The sequence below is a fragment of the Periophthalmus magnuspinnatus genome, chromosome 14 (assembly GCF_009829125.3).
Source record: "Periophthalmus magnuspinnatus isolate fPerMag1 chromosome 14, fPerMag1.2.pri, whole genome shotgun sequence".
In the NCBI taxonomy this organism is placed as follows: domain Eukaryota; kingdom Metazoa; phylum Chordata; class Actinopteri; order Gobiiformes; family Gobiidae; genus Periophthalmus; species Periophthalmus magnuspinnatus.
The window spans coordinates 32,248,417-32,271,250 of record NC_047139.1 but is presented as its reverse complement, the minus strand read 5'-3'; the positions used below and the strand labels follow the sequence as shown (position 1 = coordinate 32,271,250).

At 40.1% G+C, this 22,834-nt stretch overlaps 1 protein-coding gene across 1 annotated transcript in view; it reads right to left on the bottom strand.

Moving 5' to 3' along the window:
• Positions 1 to 21,537, bottom strand: part of supt6h (SPT6 homolog, histone chaperone and transcription elongation factor) — a 32,871-nt gene extending 11,334 nt beyond the window's left edge. The window contains exons 1-24 of the mRNA XM_033979068.2: positions 21,405 to 21,537; positions 20,766 to 20,866; positions 20,533 to 20,697; positions 20,086 to 20,159; positions 19,781 to 19,961; positions 19,473 to 19,554; positions 19,102 to 19,357; positions 18,937 to 19,038; positions 18,737 to 18,850; positions 18,209 to 18,298; positions 17,975 to 18,117; positions 17,718 to 17,863; positions 17,532 to 17,639; positions 12,741 to 13,021; positions 12,119 to 12,273; positions 9,031 to 9,226; positions 8,166 to 8,305; positions 6,307 to 6,424; positions 6,017 to 6,093; positions 5,806 to 5,941; positions 5,602 to 5,739; positions 2,299 to 2,466; positions 341 to 468; positions 63 to 270 (exon numbers count right to left, since the gene is read on the bottom strand). Of these exons, the coding sequence (XP_033834959.1) occupies positions 63 to 270; positions 341 to 468; positions 2,299 to 2,466; positions 5,602 to 5,739; positions 5,806 to 5,941; positions 6,017 to 6,093; positions 6,307 to 6,424; positions 8,166 to 8,305; positions 9,031 to 9,226; positions 12,119 to 12,273; positions 12,741 to 13,021; positions 17,532 to 17,639; positions 17,718 to 17,863; positions 17,975 to 18,117; positions 18,209 to 18,298; positions 18,737 to 18,850; positions 18,937 to 19,038; positions 19,102 to 19,357; positions 19,473 to 19,554; positions 19,781 to 19,961; positions 20,086 to 20,159; positions 20,533 to 20,697; positions 20,766 to 20,862 (3,303 nt within the window). The 5' untranslated portion in view covers positions 20,863 to 20,866; positions 21,405 to 21,537. The remainder of the gene's footprint in view (positions 1 to 62; positions 271 to 340; positions 469 to 2,298; positions 2,467 to 5,601; positions 5,740 to 5,805; positions 5,942 to 6,016; positions 6,094 to 6,306; positions 6,425 to 8,165; positions 8,306 to 9,030; positions 9,227 to 12,118; positions 12,274 to 12,740; positions 13,022 to 17,531; positions 17,640 to 17,717; positions 17,864 to 17,974; positions 18,118 to 18,208; positions 18,299 to 18,736; positions 18,851 to 18,936; positions 19,039 to 19,101; positions 19,358 to 19,472; positions 19,555 to 19,780; positions 19,962 to 20,085; positions 20,160 to 20,532; positions 20,698 to 20,765; positions 20,867 to 21,404) is intronic.
• Positions 21,538 to 22,834: the final 1,297 nt, after the last annotated feature.

Here is a 22,834-nt window from a genome sequence, read left to right as displayed (position 1 = left end):
AGATCGCTACCACAAATTCCATCATAATTTTTTAAACACCAAAAAAAATAAAAAATACTGACCTGTCTCTCCAACTCTTCAGCAAAAGCATCCAGGTCCAGATCCTTGAGGCGCTCTGGGTTTTCCAGAATCTCCTCCAAAGCTCCAGCGGGATTAGCATCTTCAGCTGACTCATCATACTCCAGGGCATCAACCGCCATTTTACGAGCCCATTCATACGTCTCAGGGTGCACACGGGACCCATCCAGCACCTCTATGTAGGAGTCAGTGCTGTTGGGATTATGTAACAAGTTAAACATTGAGCTAACTGAGCGTGTAGCATATTTTTATCTTAACTTACCTGTCTCCCAATGATGCAGTGTCAATTTTTATAAAACCAGCACAATTGATAAATACTTTGGGTCCCATGTGACACATTGTAACAAGCTGAGTTCTGTTTTCAAGGCGAGTGTTGTTTTGCTTTAAAATCTAAGACGAAACATAAATATTGGGAGTCAATTGAATAAATCAGTTTTACACCATATTAAAAAAGTAAAAACAAATTTCTTCTGTTTCTAACACAACTGTGGTTTACATAAACCACAAATCGCTATGGCAACGGTCCTACTTCCCCCCTTTATGAAGTTAGAATATTTAGTTTCAAATTGTTAATCGCTATGGCAATGGACCTATTTCCCCCCCTTTAAGAAATTAGAATATTTAGTTTCAAATTGTTAATTGCTATGGCAACGGTCCTATTTTTCCCCTTTAAAATGTTAGAATATTTAGTTTCAAATTGTTAATCGCTATGGCAACGGACCTATTTTCCCCCTTTAAGAAGTTAGAATATTTAGTTTCAAATTGTTAATCGCTATGGCAACGGACCTATTTTCCCCCTTTAAGAAGTTAGAATATTTAGTTTCAAATTGTTAATCGCTATGGCAACGGTCCTATTTTTCCTCTTTAAAATTTTAGAATATTTAGTTTCAAATTGTTAATCGCTATGGCAATGGACCTATTTCCCCCCCTTTAAGAAATTAGAATATTTAGTTTCAAATTGTTAATCGCTATGGCAACGGTCCTATTTTCCCCCTTTAAGAAGTTAGAATATTTAGCTTCCTGTTATACGCAATTTTAGGGCTTTTCCCCTTTCAAAAGTTATAAAATGTTATTTCAAATTTTTAATCGCTATGGCAACGGTCCTATTTTCCCCCCTTTAAGAAGTTAGAATATTTAGTTTCAAATTGGTAATCGCTATGGCAACGGTCCTATTTTTCCCCTTTAAAATGTTAGAATATTTAGTTTCAAATTGTTAATCGCTATGGCAACGGTCCTATTTTTCCCCTTTAAAATGTTAGAATATTTAGTTTAAAATTGTTAATCGCGATGGCAACGGTCCTATTTTTCCCCTTTAAAATGTTAGAACATTTAGTTTCAAATTTTTAATCGCGATGGCAACGGTCCTATTTTTCCCCCTTTAAGACATTACGATATTTAGTTTCAAATTGTTAATCGCTATGGCAACGGTCCTATTTTCCCCCATTTAAGAAGTTAAAATATTTAGTTTCAAATTGTTAATCGCTATGGCAACGGTCCTATTTTTCCCCTTTAAAATGTTAGAATATTTAGTTTCAAATTGTTAATCGCTATGGCAACGGTCCTATTTTTCCCCTTTAAAATGTTAGAATATTTAGTTTAAAATTGTTAATCGCGATGGCAACGGTCCTATTTTTCCCCTTTAAAATGTTAGAACATTTAGTTTCAAATTTTTAATCGCGATGGCAACGGTCCTATTTTTCCCCCTTTAAGACATTACGATATTTAGTTTCAAATTGTTAATCGCTATGGCAACGGTCCTATTTTCCCCCATTTAAGAAGTTAAAATATTTAGTTTCAAATTGTTAATCGCTATGGCAACGGTCCTATTTTTCCCCTTTAAAATGTTAGAATATTTAGTTTCAAATTGTTAATCGCTATGGCAACGGTCCTATTTTCCCCCTTTAAAAAAATAGAATATTTAGTTTCAAATTGTTAATCGCTATGGCAACGGTCCTATTTTTTCCGATTTAAGAAGTTAGAATATTTAGTTTCAAATTGTTAATCGCTATGGCAACGGTCCTATTTTCCCCCTTTAAAAAAATAGAATATTTAGTTTCATAAACCAGTTTTTATTGTCTCTAAACCAAGACAAAACAGGTGTCTATGTTGAAGAAACAAGCCATTGGATTTGAAACTGAGACAAAAAAAATGCATCACTTTAAGAATTTTGTATTATCAGCACTACATATAAATAAATAGATTAGTGCTATCTTTATTTACCTTAAGTAGATGGGAGCCCTTCCGTGGCCCCAACCCACAGACATACTGCACCAGGCTCTGAGTGTGAGGGTGTGCAATGGCCCTGTTCACATCCACGCCCACCTCATTGGCTCGGTTTATGAACTCACAATAGAGCGCATTGAGCAAGTCCTCCTTCACCACATGCTCCTGAGAAAGATATTTCAAGGTATTTTAAATCACTGTAGCTTAACTTATATATATCGTATTGTGTGTATATATATATATATATATATATATATATATATATATATATATATATATATATGAATGAATGAGAAACTGCACCACTGCTAATGGATGGGACTCACCCTGAATGGCTAAGTGAAGGGTGTATGATCCAGAAGGATTCCTCAAAGGGTACAGTCATTACAGTCATTATCAGCCAATAACCTGTTTCTCTACAACATGGAACTCGTGTCAGGCATTATCGCGGCTAAGATCAGTGGGCACATCAATTCATGAGCAGAGCGCAGACGGCCATCGGCAAAGATGTCAGGGAAGCCAAACACCAGCTCCTGTAAGACCGAACAGTTGCCCGAGATTGCAGAACCCGCAAGACTTGTGGCCATCAAATGTGGCATATACCAAGGAGATGCACTGTACCTACTGCTGTTCTGCAGAGGTCTGAACCCTCTCAGCCAAATCATCAACAACACTGGCTATGGAAACTGACTCAGGAATGGGGCCACCATTAGCAACCTCCTCTACATTGATGACATGAAGCTGTACGCTAAGAATGAGAGAGACATCGACTCACTGATCCACACTGCCAGGATCTACAGCACAGACATTGGAATGTCATTCAGGCTTGAGAAGTGTAGCCGGAATGTGACAAAGAGAGGGAAGGTAGTCCACACAGAAGGGGTCTCCCTCCCAGAAGAAACAATAGCAGACATTGAGGACAGTTATAACTACCTTGGTATCCCACAAGCAAATGGCAACTTGAAGAGGAAATAAGGAAAGCACCCATGGCCAAATACCTCAGATGAGTAAGGCAAATCCTAAGGAGTCAGCTCAAGAACAAGATCCAGGCAATAAACAGCTATGCCCTGCCAGCAATCAGATACCCAGCAAGAATCATAAGCTGGCCAAAGGAGGAGCTACAGGCCACAGATGTTATAACCCGAAAGTTCCTGACCGTAGCTCCTGACCATGCATGGCAGGTTCCATCCGAAATCCAGCACCCTGAGACTGTACATGAGCCGTAAGGAAGGAGGCCAAGGACTAGTGAGTGTGAGAGCCACAGTCCAGGATGAATCATCCAAGATCCATAAGTGCATCAAGAACAAGGCCCCAACAGATGATGTGCTCATCAAATGTCTCAGACAGTGGAGTGCAGAGAAAGAGGTGCAGGAGGTACTAAGGAAAAGCCCATGCATGGGATGTACCACCAGAACATAACTGAAGTGGCTGATATCAAGAAATCCTACCAATAGCCTGAGAAACCTGGACTGAAAGACAGCACAGAGGCACTCAGCCTAGCTGCAGAGGAGCAGGCCTGAGCACCAGAGTGACAGAGGCCCAGATCTACCACACCAGACAAGACCCAAGGTGTAGGTTGTGCAAAGAGGCCTCTGAGACAACCCAGCACATAACTACAGGGTGTAAGATGCTTGCAGGGAAAGCATACATGGAGCGGCATAACCAAGTGGTGGGCATAGTGTACAGAAACAGCTGTGCAGAGTACGGCCTGGAAACCCCAAGATGAAGGTGGGAAACAGCTCCAAAGGTAGTGGAGAATGATCGAGCCAAGATCCTGTGGGACTTCCAGATACAGACTGACATAATGGTGACGGCGAACCAACCTGAGAGCAGACCAGACCAGAGCAAAGCCGTTATGGTGGACACTGCAGTACCAAGTGATGGAACATGGAACATCAGGAAAAAGGAACATGAGAAACTAGAGAAATACCAGGCCTGGAAGGTGAAAATGCCCGTGGTCATCGGAGCACTCTGGACAGTGATATATATATATATATATATATATATATACACACACACACATACATACACACATATACAGTGTTTCCCCACTATATCGCGGTTCACTCTTCGTGGTCTCGCTGATTTTTTTGTGTGCAATTTTGCATGCTTTTTTTTTTTTTTACAGTGTATGGAGGTGCATTGTGTTCTGCGTCCTGATTGGCTAAGGGACATGCCGTGTCTCCTGTACAGCTCAGAATGCGTTCAGCCAAATTTACATAAATTTACTAGCAGTGTGACTCTGAGGTGTCAAGAACGCATTGGAAGACTCTAGTTGGACACTTTTGCATGCCTCAATGGACACTCACATCTTGACGCGTGTCCAAAGCTCAGTTGCGGTCTGCAAGTGTGACTTTAATGTATTTATTACATAAAACCCATCAACGGAGGTGAACAGCTCTGAGGAGGCGTGTCTGGGTCTGTGACTAGCCTTTAAACTACCTGATGCGCCCAGCATAATTAAATTGTCTCTAGTTTATGGCTGATGTCTTTCTATTTGTTGTGGATAATGACGTCGCTTTGTCACTGGAGCATAGTCTCTGATTGGTTGACACTGCGCATTAAAAGGCAAAAAGTTCAGCTTTTTCAGCTTTTGGACGCGCAAACAAAAAGTCTGACGCCTGAACGCTCAAGACGCAGCGCAACCAAGACGCACGTCCATGAGAGACTTTGCATGTGAACTCAACATAAAGAAGGAGGAAAATAACAAGGAAAACAGCAGCAATAAGTTTTAACAAGGATGCATAAAAGGTTGTAATCATCGTGCAGATCGAGTCTGCTATAGCTTTGTGGATCAGTGATTGCAGGAAAAAGAACATTACGAGACAGCGGAGCGGAGCCACATAATAATTTCTTGTGTGTGCAACCTCGTAGGTTGATCATTAAAATTAAATTTGTTACAGTATTTCTAAAAGCTGTCATTTTTATTTACAGTACAGTATAGTACTGTATTCTATAATACTGGGCTTATTTTTAAAATCTACAAAGGTTTGAACTTTGAGAGTGTTTAAACAAGAGAGAAATGTGAGAAAATGTTAATGCATGTCTGAGAAACGTGTATGAAGTGTGTAGAGAGGGGTTTTACAGCCTTAAAAAATATATATATATATATATATATATATATATATATATATATATATATATATATATATATATATATATATATATATATATATATATATATATATATATATATATATATATATATAATGTAAAAAAAAAATAATTATATATATATATATATGAGATATAGCCTTAGGTCAATATTTTAAAAAATCTAAATACTTAGCCTGCTCCAACCTGATAGGGGTGCAGTTTAAGGCAGAGAATATCTTCATCAGTGCTGCAGACTTGAGCGTACTCCACCAGAGGATCCTGGATCTTTCTGGCGATGGACACAGCTTGACGCAGTAATGGAGGGTAATCTCTGAAGTCGGTCTATGATGAAGATAGTCAGACACATCCAGATTGAGAATAAGTTTGTATTTTTGTAGACTATTTTACCTCTGATTTCTTGCTGTTCATGTAAAGTGTGGCAAGCTCATTGTCCACCAGCTCCACTCCAACAGCAGGCAGAGACGACTCCTGCTCCAGCTCACTGATGGCTCTTTTAATGTCCTCCATAATCATTTGAGCATCTCTGCAAACAAATTACAGTTAAATATTCATAAAATAAATAATAATAAATAAAATGTAACTAAATGCAGAAATGCACCTGTTTTCTCCTGCTACAGCTACCACATGAGGCTTCTTGCTTGATAAAAATCTTTTTAAATTTTCCATGTCATTGGCCTAAAGTTAAAATTAAGAAGACAAGAGTAGGGAGTAATTAAGAAATACTAATCTTTACATTTTAGACCAAACCCATATTTCAATTCATCGCAAACTATCAAGTACAAATCGAGCCGAGCATTTTTTCAAGTGAACATTATGTTGTAAATACATGAAAACACAAAGACATAAAAGCTAAATATGAAGCTGAATTTATTAGCTCAGATTACGCACCTTCTTTTCTCTCTCATCATCTCTAAAGGCATTTCTCCTCTTCATGAAGTAGGGCAACCGCAGGAAGTCCACCACTTCTCCCTCACCGTTAACAAGTGCACAAAATACTGGTGTGTCTCTGCCATTGTACATAAAGAAATATGATCAATAAAAAATAAAGAAGTAAGCCAAAGTAAAGACCAACTAATATATCAGTTGACCGATACTGAGACATATCAGCTATTGGCCAAAATCAAGCAGACATGAACCGATACTCCATGTGGGCATATTCCCTTGTTATAAAGCAATATAATCCAATTTACAGACAGATGCATGTTGTGGCACCACATCAGTATTTATCTGCAGAGTAGTTTGTGTACGTGTGTGACACCGTATTGCGCCTGAATGCAGCCCCAGAGTCACATGATCCTGTTTACACCAGTTCTGTCCGACCATTTGCTCTGAGGCAGAATTTTGAGCGCTGGCTTTAAATGCTCTAATCTGAACTGAAAGTTAACTTCAGTGCATATGAGGCCAGCAACAAAAATATATATATTTTTTTTTAATCAAAGTACCAGTGTGGAGAAAAGACAAGACTGTCACCAAAGACAGAGGACACACTCATGGCTGCGGTCAACATGCTAGATTATATAATGCTGTTTTGAGCCATGATTAAAAGCAATCTTATTTGTTAAGACTTGGGATCTGACAGGTAGCCTAATGTGTCCATTCTGTAAGTACCATAATTTTTGTCCAGGCCTGCTTCATGAGTTAATTTTTTAAGTAATTCTGTTGAAGCATGGTTGAAAAGCAATGTCTGACTTTCACTGGTTAAATTTCATAGATTATTTATTATTACTTTTGTCAGATTCAGGTTATTTCTGTGACCATTGTGAGTTTTTCTTTTTCATTAACCGAAGGGTACCAACAATTTTGTGTGTATATTCTCCATATACTTACATATGTAGCCTAAACAGACCAGTACTGCAAACTGGGGCCCAGTGAAAAAGGTAACAGTCTAACCACCCATTTGTTTCATGTAATAAAAAGTTATGCTCAAAATTCTGTGGCTATAGAGGTTATGCACTGACATAATTGTATTTGAAAAATGTCCCTCAACATTCCAACTGAGAGGCACTGAGTGGCAGAACTATGAGTGCCCTTTATCTCTCCCTAACAATTGCTGTCGTCAACACACAAACCCATAAAAAACATGTTATTTAAGTAGAGAAAGGCGCAGTTCAAGTTCAGTCTATATCACTGATAAATGTGACTATCTGGCATCTACAGTGCCCCTGTTGTTTAAGTGTTAACTGGTTTTCTACTATTATTAGACCTGCCACGATAATTATTATATTGACTTATCGTTCAATATATGAAAACTGGAAAAATGTATGTTAAAACATCATTACTCACCACTGACACTCACAATGCTGCCATTGCGGTCATTAAAAACATTCAGAATGTTGTGATGTCATCTACATAACCTCTATTATTGAAACTGCAGTTACATTTGTTGCATGAAAAGTGTGAATTTGAACATTGAATTTCATAAAAAACACTCAAGTATGTGTCTTCAAAAATGTGGTCTGGGAGAATATTTTTCCGGGACATTTTGAACAAAATCTAATAGAGCCAGAGTTTTATGATCAGTATATTATTTATTATTTTTTTATTTATTATTACTTATTATAATATTTACAGTGAATTATGACACCATTACATATAACGGCTATTATATCGGCTATTGGCAACAGCAAAAGCTCCTTATAACGATTGTATCGTTCTTAAAAATAAATAAATAAATAAATAAATGTATTAAAATCCATATTGGTCAGGCCCTAAACCAAAATACTGCAGTAAAAAACAAATACACATACCTGCTTGGTGCATAGGCTACTCCCATCACCCTAATGCCTTTGCCCTGGCTCTCATCCATGAGATCATCATCTTCCTCAATTTGTTGATCTGGCCTGTAGGGGGCAACCTTCAGCCAGTTGTACAACCGTCTACAGCAAGACTGCAGATAAAACCTAATCAGTACTTGTTTGTCATAGTAGTAGTCTGAATACAAGTTTGAGTCAAGTTCTAGGCCTAGAAATGTGGAACACATTGTTTAATCCTATTCCTTATCCTGTTTATCCTGTTTTAGCATGAGGATACTATTAGCCTAATATTACTCAAAAGGCCTACCTAATTTTGCTGCAGTCTACTTAAAAAATAATAATTAAAAAATAAAGTTTAAAATGACAATTTAATACATGTTAATTTCAATTTTTAAATTAGATTAGAAAAAAATGGTAATCAGCTCATTTTAGATGTTGAGCGCTGTGTAGCTCCTTGAGTTGTTAAATGTATCCTACATAAATGGAAAATTTAACTGAATAAAGTATGATGGCCCTAGTCTAGTCCAAGTTCAAATCCAGTACGTACTATATTATATATTGTAACTGAAGGGAATGTTTGTTTTTGTTTTTTTTAATTAAAGTATTGAAAGTAATTGAGTGTTAAGCACAGCTAATGGGGATATGTATGTATGTACATATGTATGTATGTATGCATGAATGAATGAATGAATAAAGTCTAGACCAAGTCTCATATTTATCATGTACAATACATCACTTGATTGGCTTACTGGATATATTTTGGTTCATGTTTAGTTTAGCGAGCACAGTTCTAAAGTAATACTGGTTTCTTATGTCTACACAATAATAAACTCATTCATATTATGCAGAATATTCTTACCCTGATGATGCTTTCTTTGGCCTCAGCGATGAGCTTGGCCTTAAGCTCTTTGGACATCTGAGGATAGAGGAACTGGTTGAGTGCCCTCTCTATGGCCATGGTGCGCTGCCTGTTCCACTCCTGAACCTGGTGACTGAACTCGTCCCTGTAGTAAAACTGTTTGATCTCATCAAAGTATGTCTGGTCCCCGGCAAACCTGCGTCAAAGAAGAAACCAAAAGTATTCAGATGTCAACATCCATCCATTTTCTTCCGCTTATCCGGGGCCGGGTCGCGGGGGCAGCAGTCTAAGCAGGGACTCCCAGACTTCCCTCACCCCGGACACGTCCTCCAGCTCCTGGGACCCCAAGGTGTTCCCAGGCCAGCCAAGAGCCATAGTCCCTCCAGCGTGTCCTGGGTCTTCCCCGGGGCCTCCTCCCGGTGGGACATGCCCAGAACACCTCCCTAGGGAGGCGTCCAGGAGGCATCCTAAGCAGATGTCCGAGCCACCTCAACTGGTTCCTCTCAACGTGTAGGAGCAGCGGCTCTACTCCGAGCTCCTCCCATGACAGCCCCACAACATCCAGAGACTTGAGGTACTCAGGACGGATCTCGTCCACCCCCGGAGCCTTGCCACCGAGGAGCTTGCCAACCACCTCAGTGACTTCAGCCAGGGTGATGGACGAGTCCGCCTCCGGGTCCCCAGTTTCTGCTTCCTCCTCGGAAGACGTGACAGTGGGATTGAGGAGATCCTCAAAGTATTCCTTCCACCGCCCGACAACATCCCCAGTCGAGGTCAGCAGCTCTCCACCCACACTGTAAACAGTGTTGGTGAAGCACTCCTTCCCCCTCCTGAGGCGTCGGACAGTTTGCCAGAATCTCTTTGAGGCCGTCCAATAGTCGTCCTCCATGGCCTCCCCGAATTCCTCCCAACCCCGAGTTTTTGCCTCTGTGACTGCCCGAGCCGCGGCACGCTTGGCCCGCCGGTACTCATCAGCTGCCTCAGGAGTCCCACGAGCCAACAAGGCTCGATAGGACTCCTTCTTCAGCTTGACGGCATCCCTTACTTCCGGTCTCCACCATCGGGTTCGGGGATTGCCACCGTGACAAGCACCGCAGACCTTACGACCACAACTACGAGCAGCTGCATCGACAATAGAGGTGGAGAACATGGCCCACTCGGAGTCCATGTCTCCAGCCTCCCCCGGGATCAGGAAGAAGTTCTCCCGGAGGTGTGAGTTGAAGACCCGTCTGACAGAGGGCTCCGCCAGACGTTCCCAGCAGACCCTCACGATGCGCTTGGGCCTGCCAGGTCTGTCCGGCTTCCTCCTCCGCCAGCGGATCCAACTCACCACCAGGTGGTGATCCGTTGACAGCTCAGCCCCTCTCTTCACCCGAGTGTCCAAGACACGCGGTTGGAGGTCAGATGACACGACAACAAAGTCGATCATCGACCTCCGACCTAGAGTGTCCTGGTGCCCCGTGCACCGATGGACACCCTTGTGCTCGAACATGGTGTTTGTTATGGATACACTGTGACTAGCACAGAAGTCCAATAACAGAACACCACTCGGGTCCAGATCGGGGAGGCCATTCCTCCCAATCACGCCCCTCCAAGTGTCACTGTCATTACCCACATGGGCATTGAAGTCCCCCAGGAGAACAACTGAGTCTCTGGTTGGTGCACTGTCTAGTACCCCTCCCAGGGACTCCAAGAAGGCCGGGTACTCCGCACTACTGTTTGGCCCGTAGGCCAACACAACAGTGAGAGACCTGTCCCTGACCCGAAGGCGCAGGGACGCGACCCTCTCGTTCACCGGGGTGAACTCCAACACGTGGCGGCTGAGCTGTGGAACAATGAGCAAGCCCACACCAGCTCGCCGCCGCTCCCCGCGGGCAACGCCAGAGAAATGGAGAGTCCAACCCCTCTCAAGGAGTTGGATTCCAGAGCCCAAGCTGTGCGTGCAGGTGAGGCCGACTATATCTAGCCGGTAACGCTCAACCTCCCGCACAAGCTCAGGCTCCTTCCTCCCCAGCGAGGTGACATTCCATGTCCCCAGAGCTAGTCTCCATGTCCGGAGATCCGGTCGTCGAGGTCCCCGCCTTCGACTGACGCCCAGATCTCTCCGCACCCGCCCCTCATGGCTCCTCTTGCATGTGGTGGGTCCACGGGAGGAAGATGTCAACATGGTATATAAAAAATAAAAATTAAAAATATGAATAACCAATTAAATTATCACACCGGGGCTACCCTACTTACGGTATTTGTTGTAACATCAAAGCTTAGACAAGCAATAACATACCGCTGTACTTGCAAGCTATTGATGATCAAATCACTACAGCATATCAAGTGAAATTAGGGTAGTCACAGCGGGAAGCCTGAACTCAATTGAAATAAACCTCACAAAATAAAATACATGTATGTGTATTTTAGCCATCTATATATGCCCCATGTTCATACAGCCCGGATCTTCAGTGTTGTGTTTATCATTACTCAAGATCTAAAAAAAAAACAGGTCAAAGTGAAAGTTGTACCATGTCTGTGGTCCTTATAACGCCCTTTTAAAAATTGTGTGATAAACAACAACTTCCATATAAAATAGCATGGAGGCTAGGGGGGGCACCTCATGAAAAAAAATCTAATTATTCCATTTTCAATCCAAAAGTTTAGGTTGAGTTGATATTTCATGATATTCCATTATATCCTATTATATAATGTCTTTGTTACAATAGGCTGAGTTTATAAGGGAAGTCAATGGTGCACATCTGGCTCATAGCTTTAACTGCAACTTAACCTATTTTTAAAACTGTAAAAATAAAGTTTGCAAAAATGTACAAAAACAATCTCCAAAGGTTGAGAAACTCTGAGTTTAAACTATCATGTCTTTGTCCTTCGTCCTTGTCCATGTCTTTGATTTAGACTACACTGTTCTAGCATTGGGATGTTTGTCTTTAGCAGAAAGGAAGTTAACATTTAGCCTTTTTTCTTTTTCCATTTTAGTAGACAAGCAATATATTTTCTCTTAACTCTAGCAGTGTCTTACCCTTTTTTCTTTTTCCATTTTAGTAGACAAGCAATATATTTTCTCTTAACTCTAGCAGTGTCTTACCCTTTGACTCCAATGAGGTCAATGCAGATGTTGATGGTGAGCAGCCCCTCATCCTCTGCCAAACACATTTTCAGAAACTGATCTCCATTCAGCTCTTTCACTGGTTTGTTTTTCAGGTATTTGAAAGAGTATGCGAAATGGGCTTCATCTACTTCCTGCAAAAAGATGGTAAACATGAAAGACTAATCACTAAATTGTCACAAAATTAGGTAAATTGCCCTGTCAATATGAACTTGACCAATATAGTGTGTAATCATCTAAAAATATGAAATGAGCTGTTGCTTTAATAGTTTGTATCGAGAGTTTAAAAGACTATTGTGTGAGAAAAGAAAAAGTGGTTGTTGGAGGATCATAAAGAAAGACTGTTTCCCCAGAGATACTATCGTTGAGTGCCAAAAACTGGTAGAAATCTGATAGAAATAACATTTGACGGACTGAACTAAACCGTGGGCTAAATGTGTAAGTAAAATCTGAATTTATGATTACAATATCATGTGTATTTAAAAACTGATCCATGATTTTTCATGTGAGTACGAAATGCAGAGCAAAAGGTGGCAATGTAAGGGTGCATATAATGCTACATGTGTATTTACAGCAGTATTAATTTGGTTAGTGTCTTTACCTTTTTTCCTTTCTTGGTGGGTTTAATGTTGATCTTGGCTCTCTCTTGGAAGGTTTGTCGCAGCACGTGTCTCACCAAGGGCTCTCGGGCGATCTGCATAGCTACCATGTAGCGGGTCCCTTCTAGCACGGCCTCTGGGTTTGAAAACTGGCTGCACACATAGTCTTTGGCCAACTCCACCGGCTCCGCAGGAAACTGCTCCGTCTCATGGCGCTGGTAACTGTCACGGAGATTTTCACCAAACTGCTCGGGGGTAAGACCAAACTTCTTTGCCAACCCATCTAAAGGAAAAATAGCAAAGGCTTATTATGTATTTGCTTACAGGTAAAGCAAGAAATTTCAATTGTGCTGTGTTGTGTTTTATTGGATTTAAATGCCTCTAGAATGTAGTATAACAGGAAAATGAAACACAGATGTGATTGTTACACACTGTTTTTTACACCGTGAGGCCCTCGTAGTCAAGACTTTACCAGCAGACCTAGTTCCTGTGTTGGATGATGTTGTGCGCATCGTAAACTTTGTAAAGTCGCGACCCGTGAAAAGTCGCATATTTGCGTCTTTGTGTGAGGAAATGGGAGCGGAGCTTAAAGCCTTGCTGTTTCATACAGAGGTCCGGTGGTTGTCGCGTGGCAAGGTCTTGGCCCGTGTCTATGAGCTGTGGGAGGAACTTAAAGTGTTTCTGACAAATGAGAGGTCCAATTACACAAACCTGCTTGCAAGTGATGAGTGGTGTGCAAGACTGGCATACCTCGCAGATATTTTTCTTTATCTGAATGAACTGAATACACAAATGCAAGGCCGAAATGAAAACCTGCTTACAAGTACAGATGAAATAAATGGATTCCGTTCAAAGGTAAAACTCTGGCAAAAACATGTGGAAAGTGGTAATCTTGAAATGTTTACACTCACCAAGCAATGGCAAGATGTTAACACTGCTGTATTGTGTGAGAAAATAGTTAAACATTTAAAAACTTTTGAGGAGAAGATGTCATTTTTTTCTTCAGCCTCCACTGAATGCCTTGACTGGGTTAGGGGCCCATATAGCTTAGCATCAGTTAGTGGAAAGGACATGACTTTACAGGTGCAAGAGGAACAAACTGAACTGATACAAAACAGTGGTTTAAAGCTAAGCTTTGCTGATTTACCTTTCAACAGTTTTTGGTTAGCTACTGCCAAGGAGTTCCCCATTCTGGCAAACAAAGCTATTTTGACATTGCTTCCATTTTCCACAACATATCTGTGTGAGGTGAGATTTTCAAGCCTGACTGCTATAAAAACTAAAAACAGAGAGAGACTGAGAGCTGTTGAGCAAGAGCTTCATGTGTCTTTTTTCAATTCCTGCCAAGATATCAGCTCTGTGTTCATCCAAACAGGCCCAGGTTTCACACTGAGTGAGTAGAAATATTTTACTTTATTATAAAATGCTTTTTTCTTTGTGTTTATTTGATTCCTGTTCAAAACACTTTGATGAGAATGACTTTATATTGTAAATATAGGCTACAGAGTTTCATTTTTTAACATTTTCTGCTGATGGTGTGCCTCGTGATTTTTTCAATGAAAAAAATGTGCCTTGGCTCAAAAAAGGTTGAAATACACTGGGTTAGACTACTGTTACTGCCTGCTCATTGGCCTCAAAAAACAAGTGTTAAGACAGCTACAGTACATCCAGAACGCTGCTGCCCAGGTCTTTACTAGAACCTGGAAATATGAGCACATAAGTCCTGTGCTCAGGTCTCTACACTGGCTTCCTGTGGCTCAGAGAATAGACTTTATGGCAGCTCTGCTTGTGTACAAGTCTCTCCATAGTCTAGCACCAAAGTTCATCTCCCGCATGTTCGAGCCATATGAACCATCACACACGCTGAGGACTGGCCTCCTGCTGGTGCCCAGAGTCAGGCCTAAACATGAGGAATCAGTGTTTCATTTTTATGCAGCTAAAACCTGGAACTTTCTTCCTGAAGATGTGAGAGCGATCTCTACTTTGACCGTGTTTAAATCCAGGCTCAAAATGGTTCTGTTTAGCTGTGCATTAGGGATGGGATGATATACGATAATATCGGTAATTGCGATTAAAAAAGGTCTGCAATTAATCGTTCGTGGCATTTTTTAATTTTTAATTTTTTTTATTTATTTAACCATTATTTAACTAGGAAAGTCCTGCTGACATTAAAAATCTTTTTTTTCAAGGGAGTCCTGGCCAAGCGGCAGCAGCAAATAAAAAATACAGTTACATAATTAAAAATATACAAGATAAGAGCAAAAGACAAACAGATTATGAAAAACAAGTGCATGTTGTGGAGTCAGCCTCGAGACCTCTCAGTTTAGATTTTAAATCATTCAAGGAAATCAACTCTGTCAAGTTCCAGTCTTTCTGCAACATGTTCCATGCATAAGGTGCACAGTGGACAAAAGCCTTTTTGCCCAGTTCAGTGCGAGCAAATGGAACAGAGAGCAACACATGATCTTGTGAACGAAGAGAACAACAATTAGCAAGAAAGTGTACCAATGACGACTCCTTCGAATGGCCAGGGCAGGCCATCCCACTCGAGAATACAACTCACAGTGATGTGTCATTGCTTTACAGTTAGTAATGAACCTTAGAGAAACATGATAAACAGTGTCAACCATTCGAAGACATTGAGCTGAAAACAGATTTCCATAATCCAACACAGAAGAAAGTCACAGCGACAAGTTGCTTCTTTACTTCAAATGAAAAACACAGCTTGTTTCGAAAATAAAAACCCAATTTTAGTCAAGTCAAGAATCCACATGTGGTTTGAAAGTGAGGGAGTCATCAATCAATACACCAAGGTATTTATACTCATAAACCACCTCTATGTTGTTTCCTTCAAGAGTGGACACTGTGGGGATTGTATGAGGCATCTTCTTACAATTAGAAAACAACATAAGCTTGGTTTTATCAGCATTGAGAACTAATTTTAGTTGAAGTAAAATTGCTGAACAGCAACAAAGGCTTTCTGCAAGGATTCAATGGCCTGATCAAGAGTTGATCCACAGCAGTAAATAACTGTGTCATCAGCATAAAAATGTATATTAGCATCAGATACATTTAGTCCCAAATTACTGATATAAATAATGAATAGGAGGGGACGTAATATAGAACCCTGTGGCACCCCCTTGTGGACAGTAGCCAGTTCAGAACATAGACCTTCATATTTAATGCACTGGGTTCTATTACTCAGATAATTAGAGAACCAGTCAACTGCTTGCTCATCAAGCTCCGTCTGTTTAGAGAAAACCATGGCATGTCATACATCAATGTGTTCTGCTGCTCATTGGCTGTAAGGGGAAAACGTCACTAAACGTGTCTAAAGTAACTGGTGGATTCTACAAGAGGGAGAGTTGGGCGTAAACGTTCAGTCACCTGTAGCACTGATTGGCTGTCTGGGGCTCCACTAACCCACAACCTCCACCTTATTGGCCAACAATGGTGTCAATCACAAGCTAACACGGTTGTTTAGCACTGGGGAAGAAAGTTGAAATGTAAAAAAGTGACTGAGCAGATTTCATGTTTAGAATACTTTCCTGCAGCAGATTGGACATGGAGGATCTAGCTTATTTTGTGGACATAATTTCTTGACTGGATTATATTCTCTGGACCTGTACAGAACGAATGAGATCAACTTTGTGTGAATATGTTGATGTTTGACAGAACCAGAGCCCTCAAAGGTAAGTGAAGTCCGTATCCAAATTTTTGACTTTTCTTTAAAAACAGCTTTCCTGTCAGCACTGTGGTGATTGCAGGTGAAAATTGTTTGCATATTCGTAAAGACGAGCGCCGTAGCTTTCACTGGATGTGTAGATTGTTTGTCTGGGTGACGCAAAAGTATATGTATATTGCTGTAGAGTTGTAAAGTAGGGGAACGTCAACAAGTTAATAATTATCGTGATAATATCGTTAATCGGAATTATTTTGGCCACAATAATCGTGAGTCTAAATTTTAATATTGTCCCATCCCTACTGTGCATATGACTGAAATGTTTTTTCCCCCCCACTCTTCTCTTTGAATGTTCATTTTATGATTAATATTTGTGATTATTTATTTTTTGATTTTTTTGTATTGTGATTTTAATGTCTTTCTTATTTTGCAAAGCACTTTGAATTACTTTGTGTACAAATTGTACTATAGCAAACTATGAAGTTTAAATCTGTCAACTGGACAAATCATTGTAGAAGTGAAGACATTTTCACTCCTACAACGATTTGCCCAGTCGTTTGCTATGGATCAGACCTGGACGACTGAGGGTCTACACAGACGAATTGTACTATATAAATAAACTTGCCTTCCCCATGCCATTTACTCAACCGAAGTTTGGAGTGATTCGTGCATGTTTAATAGCTTACTGTCAAGATGCCATTTTGCCAATCAACCCCGGTTTTCACCGCCACCCACTGCTCTGTACTTACTTTGCTCCAATTGTGTTTTCTTTATTCTGTAATCATTTTGGTACAAATAAAAAAAACAACAACTGCATCTCGCTAGCATAATGTGCAGCTATCTACAGAAGGGGCCAACAACTTCATGGGTCTTTGTTGTAATGATGTCAGTTCCCATTGGGCGTCACAGTTTTCTACCACGGAAGTAAGCGGACGTGTTTCTTTTATCAAGTCATTTTAGATGAACGTTGCGACTTAAAATGTTCAATTTATAACATAATGACCCAAGTGTGTCAAAATATTATAACTGTGTAGCAGACACAAGCACAATAGGTCTGCTTTAAATAAAAATCTTTTCAACTTGTAGTGTTTTCCTTCAAATTTTTACTCACCCAGTCCTACACTCTGACAGATGCTGTACATGTCGCGACGAGAGGCCTGTTTCAGATCTGGGCCTTTCTGGTCCTCTTCCTCTTCGACCTCCAGCTCCTCTTCCTCACCTACAGCCCACAACAAATTCTTACCACTGAATTTACAAAATACTTAACACTATTGAAAGTGTACTGGGATTAGCTTACCATCCTCATTCACTTCTTTGATCTTTTTGAGTTTCTTCTTGTTGGCTTTGGCTGCGTTCTGCATTTTAGGGATGTCACGACCGTAATAAAGCAGAAAGTGGTTGTACACATCACCCAGCTCTTCAAGCATTTGGACATTTTTTAACCTGGAAATAATATTTTAATTTGTATAAGAAGTCAATAGTAATAGTGAAACTGTTAAAATATTGATTCTAAAGTAATAATCTTTATGGAAGTTTGATTTTGAGCTCAGTTACCTTTCCATGTCAGCTGTGTCCAGTGGTCGGATACCATCGGCCAAAGGTTTGTCAGGGTCAGCAGAGATCTGCTCAAACTGAAACGACTGCATCTTCTGAAACAGACGAGTCAAGTTCTGCTTCCGGGTCTTCAGCTGAGTCCACTGGAGGGTTCAGAAAGAGATTTTAGGTCATATACAAAGTAGTAAAAAAATTAATAAATTTAAAAGTAATGTTAAAACTAAACAGGTCAACCTTTTCATCCCATTGCCACACTTTCCAGAGGTCATTGATGTTCAACTCAGGCTCCACATACTCTTTTCTGTAAAATGCTATGAATGGAACCTGGGACAGTGGAGAGAGAGCTATAAGTGTTTCTATGTTAAAAAATAAATAAATAAATAAATTGTAGGCAAATAATAAATTACATTGTAGTGTCTCTGGATTATGTTCATGCTTAAAACTTTATATAAGATTTCAAACATCTTCTAAAACAGCATATATGTATATACACTTTACATGTTATGTTAGAGTCTATTTTTAGTTTATTTTGAAGTCTATTTTTTAAATTATTTTGAGCTATTTATCTATTATCTTGTTTTATTGCATGTACCATTTTCCTTCTGTTCTTTAACTGTGCGCTGCAATACTGGAATTTCCCCACTGTGGGACTAATAAAGGCATATCTTATCTTATGTATATTCCTTTGAAAAAAGAATATTGTGGTGCTTGTTATAGCATGAAGTAATCCAAGTGAATCTCAAACTGTATTTAATATATTACCTCAAATTGCTGATTCCTCATAAAGTTGAGGGCCTCTTTGATCTTAGCGATTGTGCTGGGGCCTTTTCTGCTGAAGTTTGTGGTGGTCCCTCTGTCAAGATAATCTGTGCTTTCCTATTTGGAAGACAAGAGATACATAAATTCAAGAGGCACACAGAGAGAAACATACTATTGTTATGCACATGTATCTAAGGCTGCACCTGCATAGAGATAGTGAGGGTTGAAAAGCCATGTCTGAATATCCACTCTGCCTCCTCTTCTAACTCTTCATCTTCAGCAGATTTAACAGGGATTGCCCTTAACTAAAGAGAAGTGAACATTTTTAATGCGAGAGCACATTTCCACCAAAAACAAGCTGTCCTTACCTGAAAGCGCTCAGGCATGTCTGTGGTCCGGATCTCATTGTCCTGGTCGGTCATGTGGCTACTCTCCAGTTCACTTGGCTCGTAGATTTCAAAGATGCTCTTTCGTCCTAATCTCCTCTTGGTCTGTTTCTTTGGACGGTCCCAGCTCTCTTCATCCTGATCCTCCTCCTCTTCCTCACCCTGATCGTAGGCATCAACGTCAAAATCAGCAAAATCAAAATCTCCGCCAAAAATCTCCTGAGCCTCCTGTAGAGCACTGTGGAAAGAGTTACAGTTATTATCTTACCATTTGTTTAAACAAATAATTATTTTTCAAAATAAGACCAACTCAGGTAATACTGCAAAAACATATATTGTGTGTGAACACTTACGCGTCTGTGTATCCAGAGAACTTCTTTCCCCTTTTCTTTGTGATGGGTTGGCCATCATCATCCACAATGAAGTCATCAATATCTAAATGACACACCAACCAAGTAAATTTTATCCAAGTTCACATTTAAATAATATTACCAAGAATATAAACAATCTTTTAAAATATGTATTCAAATGTAATATTTAAATATAGATACCTAAAAAACTGGTATGATTTAAGATGGTTAAACAAGTTAAAACCATTCTTTCATCAACAGTGATTTTGGTCAATGAATCCTTATTTATCCAAAAACAGCACAGCACTCACCTGACTCTTCATCCTCTGGGCCCTCTTCATCCTCAGCCTGTGGCAGTGGCTCCTCGATGGTGTCTCCCTCCTCGAGGTCAGCGTCTCCATCTCCATCACCGTGAAAGATCTCATCCGCAATCAGGTCCTTCTCATCTTCCTCATCATCATCCATCATTTTCACGCGGTCATATTTCTTCTTCTGTAACACGCAACATATATACAATTAACACAATACTTTACATTAATTCACTTGTATGTATTTATAGAGGATTCTAATACTAAGTAGCCTTTAACACATTTCTACAAAAGAGAGTCTTCTTTACCCTCCGTTTGACTTTAACTCCCAAGTTTTCCTCGATGAGGTCAAGGTCATCATCATCCAGGTAGTCATCATAAGCTGCCAAAAGGGGCAATTTTAAATCACTTATTTGCACTTATGTCTTACTTTTCCTTGGGATCATTCCAGGTCATTTACAAGTTATCACTTACAAGCCAATTTCCTAAATTTCATTCACTTCTATCATATCTTTTAGCAGTGAAATCATGAACTCATGTTTTAGTGTGTTAATTTAATTTTAATTTCTGCAAGGTACATTAGAATTAAATGTAATAATAAATCATTTAAAATATGGCTGAGCACTAATAGAAAAAAAAGCCACACCATACATTCAAAGCAGCCAAAAAAAACTAACTTTAAGAAAAATACTCAGACAAAATATAACCAAGAATAGTTGAAAATAGTTGTAAATAATTACAAAAAACTAACTCACCTCGCTTTTTCCGTCGATGCATGACCTCATCTTCAGAGTCACTGCCTCCTCCACTTGCACTGCGCTCAGCTTCTTCATCCTCCTCTTCATCTCCATCATCAATGAGTCCTCTAAGGTTCCCCTGTTCATCCTGGTCCTCAGTATTCTCCTCCTCCTCTTCATCGTCTGTTTAAACCGACTCATCATAAGTATGCTGCCAATGTATTGTCTATGAAAATACTTTGACGTCTTACCATCTTCAGCGAATCTTTGAGTTTTCTTTGGCTTCAAATCTTTCTCTTCAAACTCTTCCTCTGACTCCTCAGCCTCGCTTTCAATAAAGTCAGACATGTTTCTATAAAAGAAATAAGTCATTAGTAAACAAAATATTTTCATCGACTGCTTTTTTTGTTATTCCAAGGATGACTTTGAAAGTCATTTTCCTCTATTTTCAACAGTCATTAATATGAACGTTTGGGGCGTATAAATGCATAATACAGATCAATGAGACCCTTGGATGTAAAACCAAGTGGGAAGTTATACATTAATCTTAAATTGAACTGAGTCTTTTTGTGCTTCAGATCTGAAGCTGACTCACACGACTGTGTTCAAAGGGCTTTTGGAATTCAACAAAGCCAGTGTCTTAGCTATACTACAAGTAACGCGTTTGAACACGTATCTCTCTCATCATATCAAATATTAATCGTTTACGACGGTCAAATGACGACTGATGATCAGACAGTAGGCCTTCGCTCGCTGTAATTTTCATGCCCGTTAGCCGAACTAGCATAACCAGCAATGACAACAACGGAAAACATGAAGATTTACGTCGCTACTGGATCTTTGGTTGTTCTTCTAAAACACACAAAGGATCACAGATACATTAGACTTACACGTCTTACAGTGGTCGTATTTCCAGTTAATATTTACGATATTTAATGTGCCTCTGTGTTGTGTTTTGTGATTTCGAGGAGCTTTTCTGAAAAATGGCCGCGATGCGCAGCGTGAGGGCAATCCGGGATGCACATTTTGAGTTTCCTGTGGATGAGTTTTCAAAATAAAGGCAGCTAAATGCCGCGACAGCGCACAAATACAAACATTTAGGCATTATTAGTCAAAAGTTACTGATTTTATGTCACCAAGTTACATAAAAGGTTACAAGTTTTTAAGTTTGTTGCACCATTCCTCGTGCAGCCTAAATATGTATCACATACAGAAGCATACACATGAGAATGCATGTTGGCAATTCACAGCAGTGTGTTTTCTTTATTTTCATGATCTAATACTACAATCTAGGCCAGGGGCGTCAAACACATTTTCACCGGGGGCCACATTAGCAAAATAGCTGCCTTCAAAGGGCCGGATGTAAAATAACTGTAACTACTTTTTAACTTGTTAATTAACTGTTTCTGTATTTATTACTTGTTCAAGTTACAAATATTGCATATGCATTAGCCTAGATGTAAAAATGTGGTTGTGCAACTGCTTATCTCCTGATAAAATTACATTTTAAGACCATCATACCTTTTAATTTACCCTGTCGAGGGCCACATGAAATGATGTGGAGGGCCACATTTGGCCCCCGGGCCTTGAGTTTGACATATGTGATCTAGGCCATTCATTTGATTTAAGTAAAGTAACTCTTTTGAATACCACCAAATAAAATAGTAACTATACTGATATATAGTTACTCAACAATTAGTATTCTGAATATGTATTTTCTGTAGCCCTACATATATTACTTACATAGGTTTAATCAAACTGATAAACTGATAACTAACTGATAACTGTGTCTGCGTGCTCTTACACCCGTGAAGAGCTCCTAACCATCAGAACAACAACTCCTGTTGATCTACTGCCAGTCTTTTTAGTACCTGCAGTAGATTTTATTTACTCTTTGGCCAAAAGAGTGAGGCGTCGAAGACGAGGAAAGCGGGCAGGGGCCTTGGTGCGCCTCCGGAGACGCGGCGCTCGCACGCCCCTACCTGGAATTTTCCTGTCTAACGTTCGCTCACTCAGCAACAAGACGGACGAACTGGCGCTGCTGATGAGGAGAAACAAAGACTTCTCTTCCTCTTGCGTCTTATGCTTTACGGAGACATGGCTCAACGAGCGTATCCCGGACTGTGCGGTTCAACTGGAGGGATTCCAGCTCCTCCGCGCGGACAGACAACGGGGACTCTCCGGGGGAAAGACGAAAGGTGGAGGTGTCTGTTTCTACATCAACAACGCCTGGTGTACGGATGTGACTGTGATCTCCCAACACTGCTCTCCCGCCGTGGAATATCTTTTCATTAACTGTAGGCCTTTCTATTCTCCACGT